Source organism: Fukomys damarensis, unplaced genomic scaffold (assembly GCF_012274545.1).
Source record: "Fukomys damarensis isolate Sample0158 unplaced genomic scaffold, DMR_v1.0_HiC HiC_scaffold_30, whole genome shotgun sequence".
Lineage (NCBI taxonomy): Eukaryota > Metazoa > Chordata > Mammalia > Rodentia > Bathyergidae > Fukomys > Fukomys damarensis.
In genome coordinates, this window is record NW_022900942.1 from 34157029 (window position 1) to 34168039 (window position 11011).

At 38.4% G+C, this 11011-nt stretch overlaps 1 protein-coding gene across 7 annotated transcripts in view; it reads right to left on the bottom strand.

The window, feature by feature from the left end:
* Me2 (malic enzyme 2) overlaps positions 1-11011 on the bottom strand; it is a 76554-nt gene that overhangs the window by 44790 nt on the left and 20753 nt on the right. For all 7 annotated transcript variants that reach the window (XM_010621731.3, XM_010621730.2, XM_033757601.1 and 4 more), the window contains exon 3: positions 7791-7924. In XM_010621731.3, the coding sequence (XP_010620033.1) occupies positions 7791-7924 (134 nt within the window). The remainder of the gene's footprint in view (positions 1-7790; positions 7925-11011) is intronic.

Here is an 11011-nt window from a genome sequence, read left to right on the forward strand (position 1 = left end):
TATATATATATATGTAAATGATTTCTCTTAAATAAAGTTTGAGCCAGGTAACAGTGGCACATGCCTGTAAGGCCAGCACTCAGAAGTCTGAGGTTCAGGATTGTGAGTTTGAGGCCAGCCAGGACTACACAGCAGAACTCTGTGTCAAAAAACCAAAAAGTAATAATGATATTAACAAAGTTTGAAGACCAGGAAAATATTGGCTTGAAAGCCAGAAATCATCTTGAATTAAATATGTCTAACACTGACTCTAAATTCCTCCCAACTTATTTCTGCTATCATCTGACCAAATGAAGAGCCAAGAGTTCATTCTTGATATCCTCTGCAATTCTCCCATACCCCAAGCTAATAAATAACCAAGTACTAGGGTCTACCTGGTAAATATCTTTTAACTACATCCATCTTTCCATGTGCAACCAATTCAAGCCACCATCACTTTTCACTTAGACTATTCCAGAGCCCTTTACAGTAATTAGTTTTTATTTACACAATTTTCCTTCCCAGCTCCAATCCCATCCATTCTTCTGTGTGTGTGGGTAGGGGTGGGAGGTATTACTGGGGAGTGAACCCAGGATCTTCACACCTGAGCTACATCCCTAGACTTTTTAAAAAAATGTTTTATAGACTGGCGTGGTGGCACACGCCTGTAATCCCAGCACTCGGGAGGCTGAGGCAGGAGGATCGCTGGGAGTTCGAGACCAGCCTGGGCTACATAGTGAGTTCCAGGTCAGACTCAACTACATAGTGAGACCCTGTCTCAAAAACACAAACAAAAAAAAGTTTTATTTTGAGACAGGGTCTTGGTAAATCACCCAGGTTGGGATCAAACTTGTGATCCTTCTCCCTCAGCCTCCCAGAGTGCTGAGATTACAATCATGTGCCATCATGCCCATGATCCATCCTCTTAAAAACTCTGTGATCACTTCTATTATCTTGAAATGGCGTCTATGTGCCAGCAAAATAAGGTTCAAGCTCCTAATGTGGTTAATAAAACCTTTGCCTACCTTCAAGTCTCATCTCCTCCACACTGATTTACTCCATTTCTTCAAATGTGTCACACTTTTTCCCTTGGAGGTGCTGCATCTGATGCAGCCTGTGGCTGATCACCTCTATCCAGGCCTATCCCTATAGGAAAGTCTCTTAATGCAGTTCAGGTGGTGTCTCCTCTCCCCTCCCCACCACAAACATATACACAGCAGATATTCCGGTGTTTGGGTCACACAACACCCTACTGTGTCTTCTGCATTCAATTTTATATCACTTTCACATCATTATAAAGTTGAAAAATGCTAAACTGAACCATCCTAAGTAGAGGTTGTTGGTAAATGGGAAAATGTGTGTGTTATATGCATATAATAAACCCTTGATTTTCGTGTCCCCAGGAAGGAGTGTCTTGGAATCAGTTCCCTGTGGACACCGAGGGCTAACTTTACTTCAAAGTTTGATATTTTTCCATGATAATATAGAATATTTTCTTCATGCTGGGCAGCTTCAGTGAGCTATAGCTTCCCATCAGCCACAAAATCAGGAGTATTTTAACTGATTCTACAGTGCACTGTGTTGCTATGATGATGTTCAATGGTCTGAACATTAAATTAACTTTCAACTTTAAAATTTCAATTTATGATAGGTTTACTGAGACGTAATCCCATCATAAACTGAGGGGCACCTGTACTTCTGCATTTCCAGTAACAAACAAAGTATATGGCTTCCAACTGGTGGGTAAATATTTGATAGATAAGTGGAAATGAATAATTTAGATAATGAATTATACTGACTACATGGCTAGTAGAGGCAGAAATGACATCAATAATTAAAAGGAGAGATTTCTCACTATAGGGAAGTAATCAAATAACTAGGCTACTAAGATGGAAAAGAACTTTATAAGAGACAGCAAGAAATGTTAAGAAACAAAAAAATTTACATCTGGAAGATATAAAAATCCTAAATAACTCAGTATCAGTAAAATTAAGAAGGAATTAAAGAGCTACCAACTAAGTAAAGTCCAGAACCTAACAGATAAGAAATTTAAAGATCTAATGCCAGTACTCCTCAAACTCTGTAATGAAATTAAAAGGGGAGCAATACTCGCAGTCATTCATGGAAGCTGGCACTACTCTGATAATAAAACCAGAAAAGGACCCAAACAGAAAAAGAACCACGGGGCCAATCTCTTTAATGAACATATATGCAAAAATCCTCAGTAAGATACTGGCAAATGGAATGCAGCAAATCATCAAAAGATCATACATCAATACCAAGCAGGATACATTTCAGGGATGAAGGGATGGTTCAACATATGCAAATCAACAAATGTAACACACACATAAACAGAAGCAAGGACAAAAATCAACAGATGCAGAAAAAGACTTTGACAAAATCCAACATCTACTCTGATAAAAACCTTGACGAAAACAATTATAACGTCTTTATCTCAATCTGATAAAAGACATTTATGACAAACTCACATCATATTAAGTAGAGAGAAGCTGAAAGCTTTCCTGCTAAAATCAGGAACAAGACAAGAATGTCTACTATCACCACTCCTGTTCAATATAGTTTTTAAAATATTAGCTATAACAATTAGGCAAAAGAAAGAAATAAAAGGTTTATGGATAGGAAGGGAAGAAGTTAATTACTTGCAGATGTCATACTCTTCTACATAACAATTCCAAACACTCTACAAAAAGACTTCTAGAATAAACAAATTCAGTAGTGTAGCAGAATACAAAACAACACTCAACTATTAATAGCATTCCTGTAAACCAATGATAAACTCACCAAGAGAAAAATTACAGAAATAATACCTTTCACAATAACATCAAGAAAAATGAAATAATTAGGAATACCTAACCTAGGAAGTGAACAACCTCTACAATGAAAACTATAGGGCTGGGGATTTGGCTTAGTGATTCCACCACCTCCCTTGCAAGTGCAAGGCCCCGAGTTTGATCCCTGGTACCAAAACAAAAAACAAAAAACAAAAACAAACAACCTCTCCAAAATAAACAAATAATTAAAAAAAAAAAAGCAATGAAAACTACAGTACCATGAAAAAGGAGATCAAAGAGGACATCAGAAAATGGCAAGATATCCTCTGTTCCTGGACAGCCAGAACCAAGATAATCAAAACAGCCACACTTCTAAAACTGTTACACGGATTGTTTTTTTTTTTTTTTTTTTTTTTTTGGTACCACGGCTCAAACTCAGGATCTTGTGCTTACAAGGCAGGCAGTGGAACCACTGAGCCAAATCCCTGGCCCTGTTATACAGATTTAATGCAATTAAAATACCAACAGCATTCTTCATGGAAGTAGAGAAAACAATCCTAAAATTTGTATGGAACCAGAAGAGAGCTAGAATAGCAAAAGCAATTCTTGGCAACAAGAGCAATTCAAGAGGTATCAAATCCTAGACTTCAGGTTATACCAAAAAGCTACCGTGATAAAAACAGTATGGTATTTGGCAAAAAAAATATAGAAAAACAACAACCAAAAAAAAAAGAATCAAGACTAGTGGATCAATGGAACAGGACAGGGGATACAGAAATAACTCCAGACAGAACTACAAAGGGCCAAATACTTTTGCTGGAGGAAAGATAACCTTTTTAACAAATGGTGCTAGGAAAACTGCCTATCCACATGTCAAAGACTGAACTTAGACCCATATCTCTAACCATGCATTAAACTAAAATAAAAATGGATCAAAGATCTAAATATTAAAACAAACATGGGCCGGAGATTTAGCTCAGTGGTTCCAGTGCCTGCCTTGTAAGTGTAAGGACCGGAGTTTGGTCCCCGGTACCAAAAAAATAAAAAACAAAAAACCAAACATTTATTCTGCTGGAAGACATAATAGGTAAGACTCTTGAAGACATAGGTGTTGGCAAGGACTTTCTGAACAGAATCCCAATTGTATAAGAAATATATCAAGAATCCACAAATAGAATCACGTCAAATTAAAAGCCTTCTGCACAACAAAGGAAAACACCAAGAATGAAAAGACAACCTACAAAATGGGAAAAGACTTTTGCCAGCTACACCTCAGAGGATTAATATTTAGAATATATAAAGAACTCAAAAAAAATTAGACCTCTCCAAATTTAAAGACCCACCAAAAAATGGGCATCTGAGGGGCCAGGGATATAGCTCAGTGGTGCCGCCACCTGTCTCACAAGCGCAAGGTCCTGAGTTTGATCCTATAAAAAAAAAAAAAAAAAAAAAAAAAAAAAAGGCATCAGATAAAGCTGTATAAATGGCCAATAAATACATGAAAAAATGTTCAACATTGCTGGCCATTGAAGAAATGCAAATTAAAACAATGGCAACATTCTACTTCATTCCAGAAAGAATACGGATCTCCAAGAAATTAAACAATAACATATACTGGCATAGCCAAGGTGTGTGTGGGGCACTTAGTCATTGTTGGTGGTAGTGCAAACTGGTATAACCACTATGGAATCAGTATGGAGATTCCTCAAAAAACTAAAAATAGAAATTCCATTCGATCTAGCTATTTCCCTTCCAGGCAGCCTCCTGACAGAGTTAAAGACATCATATTACAGCAATACATGTATATCTATGCTTATAGCCGCACAATTCATAATAGCTGAATCTTAGAAATAGCACATGTATAAATAAGAGATGAACAGATGAAGAAAACGTATACAACTGAGCACTACACTTCCATGAAGGATAACCTTGAGTTACTTGTAAGAAAATGATGAACCTTGAGACCATAATGTTAAGTGAAGTAAATAAGACAAATAATCTAAAATATAGCAGGGTTTCTTGTCTGTGGAAAACCTAATATATAAATAAAGTGCAAAAGAAAATATAAAAGGGAAAAAGTTATTGTAATCAAGCCTAGTCAATGTATCTGAATATGCACCTTAATTTAGTATAACTGTTTCATTTGTTTTTTTAGTCATAGTCTGGCAGTTAATCTGTTTATGATAATTAACCTGACAAAGACATAAAATAAATCTGATGCTGACAAAAAAAAAAAAAACAGTTTAAAAAAAAAGAACTGAGATTTGTTAGGTACATATATACATGTACTAATTCCCCCCAATGCACATAATCATTATGTCCTGCAAACATGTACTAATAAAAATTACCCAAAAAAAAGGTTGGTGACTGTTATGGTTTGTATTCAGATGTCCCCCAAAGCCTCAGGCAGATGAGGTGGGACTTTCTTTTTCAGAGGTAGTTGAACCTGGAATGTGTGATGCTGGGGTTAGGGCGTGTGATTACTAAACCAGTACATGTGAGTAGTTCATGTGGCACCGCCCTAATCCCGGTAGTCTGAATGAGATAAAATGGGCAGAAAGATACTAATAAACCCTCTTGTTACCTTTGCTGCTTTGTGTGCACCATGTTGTTTCTCCTCTGAGATGCTTGTCTGCCATCCCAGCCTCCTGGCTAGCTGACTATGGACTGAAACCTCTACAAACTTTAAGCCAAATAAACCCCTTCCCCTGTATCTTTGGGTATCAGGTATTTTGTCTCAGCAATGAGAGAAAAGTAGCTGACAGTGACAAAAGGATTCTGTGTAATACTGGACCTACTTAATGTTGTCACTTCTATCGCCGTTTTAGCCACTCTTCTGTATTCCTCACAATGGTCCTGCCCCCATCTATGTCTTCACTTCATAATTCTTCAAGTGATCTTTAGTTTTTGATGTCTTCACTTCCCCCATTCTATTAGCTTCCCTCTGGCTCCTCTTCGCTCCCTTCCCTAGATCCCACAATGAATTATCTTACTCTGAGTACTATTGCTACCGTTTAAGAATTTTCAGTCCCTTTATCACTGCACTGCCCTTCCACAGTGTCTGCCTTTTCCACCAGAGAATGACTCCCTGAAAGGAAGACTGTATTTTTTCATTTTTGTGGTACAGCTTAGAAAAATGCCTAGCACCTAACAGCCTGGAATGAATAGATGAATGAATTAATATAGCATCTTTGCCAGCTAACCAAATCCCAACCAACCTGAATCAATGTCACATTTCTTCTTTTCTGTGGAAACAGAACATCATGGTGCAGAATGGCACCAATACAAACAAATCATGCCAAGAAAGCCTTTAGGGTCTGCTCTCACCCCTTTAACCTGTCTAACCTTGTTCACCTTTATCTGTAACTGGGCAGCTCTTCTAACATTTATCACTCTCTTCACGAACTTTATTCCACCTTGGCCTTTCTAAATCTTACTTGTAACTTTCACACTCTGTGTCATAAAGGAATCAGTGGAAGATATGAGGGCAAGGAAGTATGTCCAGGACATTAGGTATGATGAGATCTTCTAACCTCTGTCCTATCACCAGGGTGTATTTCCTTACTACTATCTGTATTTATATCTCTAATTTAAGACAGCCTCTCTACCGCTGCACTTCACCCCTTTCATTTCTCTTGGGCCTTGTTCTAGCAGTTATCCTTTCTCCCGGAGATATGACCATATTACCATGTTTAACTTTCTCCTAGGCTGCAGCACTTAAACTCAAGCCTGACTTTACTTATGCTCAGTATCTTTCTTCCCCTTCCTGAACATTTTGAAAATAGTTTACATTTTCCCTCCTTCCATTCATTTTTTCAATCTATCATGGCCTTTTTTTCTTTGCTTCATCATATCAAAGAAACCACTCCTACCAGTCATCAAAATGCTCTGTACCTAACAACTCTAGCAGACATCTTCATCCTATATTCAGATTGTTCCCTTTATCTACTCCTAGAATACTTGTCCCTGTCTTCCCCCCGCCCCCTCTTTTTTGAGACACGGTCTCTCTTTGTAGTTCAGGCTGGTCTGGAACTCACTACGTAGCTCAGGCTGGCCTTGAACTCATGACGATCCTCCTGGCTCAGCCTCCCCAGTGCTGGTATTACAGGCATGCACCACCACACTCGGCCTTTTTGCTCATTTTGACAGTATGCCTGCAGCATACTGTTTAAGCATTAGCTCAGGCATCATTTCCTTCAGGAAGTTTTATCTGGTCCATGTTGGGCTTTCCCATGCTTTCAGAATACATCCTACCTGCACATTTTTCTCACGATAAGTCTACACTGTAGTATATCATATAATGACAGCCCTAGTATAACTATCTGCTGATGAGCTACTAGAAGGCAGTGCTTGCTATATGCTACTGGGTTGGTTATTGCTATAGTCTGAATGTATTTCCCATATTTTGTGTGTTAGAAACAATCTCACAGGTCTTACATTTGAAAATGGAGCCTTTAGGAGGTGACTGGGTCATAATGGCTCTGCCCTCATGCATGAATGAATCTTTTCATTGGTTAATGGGTTATTAAAGGAGTAGGTTAGTTATCAGTAGGGTGTCTGTTACAAAAGTCATCTCTTCTAATAGCCCTCCCTATATGATGTCCTCAAACCTCTGCAGAGTTTCCACTAGCAAGAAGGCCTCACCAGATGCAGTCCCTCACCCTGGGACTTCTTGGCCTCCAGAACTATTTGTCACTTTATATCAGAGTGTATAGCAGAATGTAACAAAGTAGGTGACCAATAAAAGTTGTTGAGTAAATAGGTGCAAATTGGATATATTCTATGCCTCTAATATTCCATGCACGTATAAAATACACTGATCATCAGCATAAGCACTGATTTGTAAGTTTTACAAGAGTAAACATGGGTAAGGTTCTCAAAGGGAACAATCATATAAAATAGTTCAATGATAAAAACACAAACTTCACTGTAAGACTGTATTTCTCATATCATAATAACTATAACAGAGTGTTTCTAATCAAAATATCAGTACAAAATGAACATCTAACCAACTCTTACTTTTCCAAAGGGCTGGTCATTTTTTTCAAGTTTTTATGAAATCGTAAGGCTTGAATATCTTGCGTCTCTATTTTAGGAGGTAAAAGTCCTTGAAGACCAAGCATTTGTCGTTCCTGTAATGTAAAAGCCATCCCCTAAAGAGAACAAATAAAAGGATTAAAAGCATTACTACTGTAGCCAAGGAACTGTCCTTTAAAATATAATTTAAATGCAAATTTTAAAAATCAACAAAATATACTTGCCCAGACTTTCAAAACTTTTTACGATTGTTAACATTCAGTATTGCTGAACACGTTGGAAGAGTTACTCTCACAGATACCACTACTGGAAATGTAAATAAGTTTATGCTTTTGGAAGACAGTTTTAAAGTATTCTTAAATATTTTAACGCATGCATTTTTCAATCAAGCAAAATGCTACTGAGGTAGCCACCCCAGATAGTATCAGGCACTGTACTGTACAAAGAGGTACTGTATATACAAAAAGGTTAGTTGTAACACTGTTTCTAGTTCCCTTGACTGTCATAAACTAAATAAAAGACCATCAATTATGCCATAAGAATTCTATGGTATATATTTATACCATGAAATAGCACAGAAATAAACATGTATCTCTATATATGAAAAATAGTAGAAAGATCCAAGACACACAGCTAAGGAAAAAAAGCAAGTTGTAAATCAAAGTATACCCACTAACTTATGTGTTTAGAAAATCTACAGAACACTACTATGTTTTACACAGATTAAGGAAATATATTATAAATGAAACCAATAAAATAGTTAAAAATTAATGTGTCACAAGAAAATACTCATTATTTGTTTTTCAGATGTGGTGTAAATTCTTCATATTAAAGTGATGTCAGCAAAATGCTGATGGATTTCCAAAAAGTATTTCCTCCATAAAAGCAAAAAGAGTCCTAGCAAAATGCTCAGAGTCATCTTCTTTGGAATTCTGGAAATGAATTGTGGAAATTAACCAAAGGCTTCAAATAATCAGGGTGCAATTATTCAAGAAAAATGGCTGTATTTTGATAAGCAGCGAGCTTCATGTCACCTTTAATCACCCTATTCCCATTCTCCTCTCTCAACCTTCACAGCAGTCCTAAAAACCAACAGCTGCAAACACTGAAAACAAGCAGCTTGGAAGCCACTGAAAGGGCAGAAAGGGTTGGAGATTTTTCTATTCCAGGAAAGCATTATCATTTGACCTATCTGTGATTCATTTGAACAACTCACCACTAAGGCCGAATTTATTTGACCCATATCTGAGCTTATCCAGTGCTAACAGTCTTCCCCCAAGAGCTTGTCCTAACAATCAGGCAGTTACTCAGCATAGCAACTGCCCATAACAGCAGGTAAAACTGAAAGTAAACAAGCTAACAAAAAGCTGAAAAGGAAAGGCTAAGGAATGAGATGTCCACAGGGTGAACTTTGAAAAGCTCTAAGGCAGTGGTGGCAAACTTATGGTATGCGTGCCACAGAGCCCTCTCTGTTGGCATGTGAATCAGGTCACCCTCACCAAGGTCTGACAAAGTGCACGCATACAACAAAGATCATATTAATTGTGGAAAAGCATACTAAAAGCAAACTTTTACCTTTCAATAAAAAGCTGTGTCACTGAAAGCTCTGTTACTGTGTTTTCAGGACAGAAGATGTTAATGTGTGAGTTGTTTTTTCTAAACTAAAACCTCAGTACAGTATTCAGATTTAGCTGCAGTGTTGGCACTCTGTGATAAATAAGGATTTTGAGCTATAGTTTGGGCATTTGGTCGTTAAAAGTTTTGTCATTACTGCTAAAGTGCTTCTGGGAATCCAGAAGGCCATGTGTATGAGATGAGGGCACATTCGGGAAAGACCTGAGACCTTAAACTCCCACCTCTGGCTAACCTTGAACCTCTGGTGCAAGTAGGAAGTGAAAGCTAATGAGTAGCTGTAAACTGAGTTCTGAAGGTGTGCCCCAATGAGAACACAGAGCCCCTCAACAAAGAAGGGGAGACTTCTGGCTCTGCTTCCAGGTATTTAAGTCTAATCATTAGCTGACCACAAAACTAAGCAGACTTTAGTAAGCATAAATGAGAATAAAAACTTTAAAAGAAGTAGCTTAGAAACACCATTATGGAGCTTGAGGATGTACCAGAATGCAGGCTTAGCATACAGGTGCTAGTATGGCTCATACAATGCTGGTTTTAACAGCATGGAGAAAATAAGCATTGAAAGGTCACAGAGGCTTCCACTGAGATTTCAGAGGAAAGGCTGGGAGACCATGCAGCCTCTGGCAGGGTCTGAGTCCCTACAAACAGATCCTTGACAGGGTGATCCATGGAGCTGGAGCTGTGAGTAAAGCTGAAGCTCTAGTGGAGTTCCAGGGAAAACAGAATGCCAGGAATGTGGAATGTCTGCTGAGAAAAGCTGCAGACAGCTTGCTAAGCCAGCCCTTGAGCATGGTCATGTGGGCCACAGCCAGCAGAGTCATGGGCAGCGCTGTCCAAGCCTTTGCAAGCCCATAATGTACCTTAGTGTGTACTGAATGCCAAATAAGCAGCTGTAGGATTTAATGTTTGCCCTGCTGAGTTTTGGTCCTGCTTTGGTCTGATCCCTCCTTTCTATGCCCTATTCTTCTCTTTTGAAACTGGAATGTTTACTCTTTCCCACTGTATCTTTCTTTTTGAGATTTATAGGGCAGAAATGCTGAGTTTGTCTTGAGCCTCAGAGAAGACTGGATTTGGATGATTTTTTTTTGGGGGGAGGTCTGGATTTTTTGTGTGTGTGTGTACCGGGGATGGAACTTAGGACTTTGTGCTTGCCAAGACAGGTGTGGTGCCTCTGAGCTAAATCCCTATTTGTCTATTTTTTGAGAAAAGGTCTTAGTATGTAGTTGAGGCTAGCCTCAAACTCATTATGTAGCCCAGGTTTGCCCTGAATTCATCATTCTCCTGCCTCAGTCTCCCAAGTGCTGGGATTATAGGCGTGTTCCATCACATCCGGCTGGACTTGAACTTCTGAGCAACACTAGAGCAATTAATATTTTGGAAACTCTTTTAAGATAGACTGCACGAGCCTTCCAGGATCAGGATGGACTGCTATACTTGGATGTAAAATGTCCCCCAAAGGCCCATGGAGTGATGAAGCCTTACTCCTCGGAGAGGTGGTATTGGAAAATGGTAGATTATTAAGAGGTAGGGTCTGGTTCATCTTTTTTTTTTTTTGGTATTGGCTTGACATT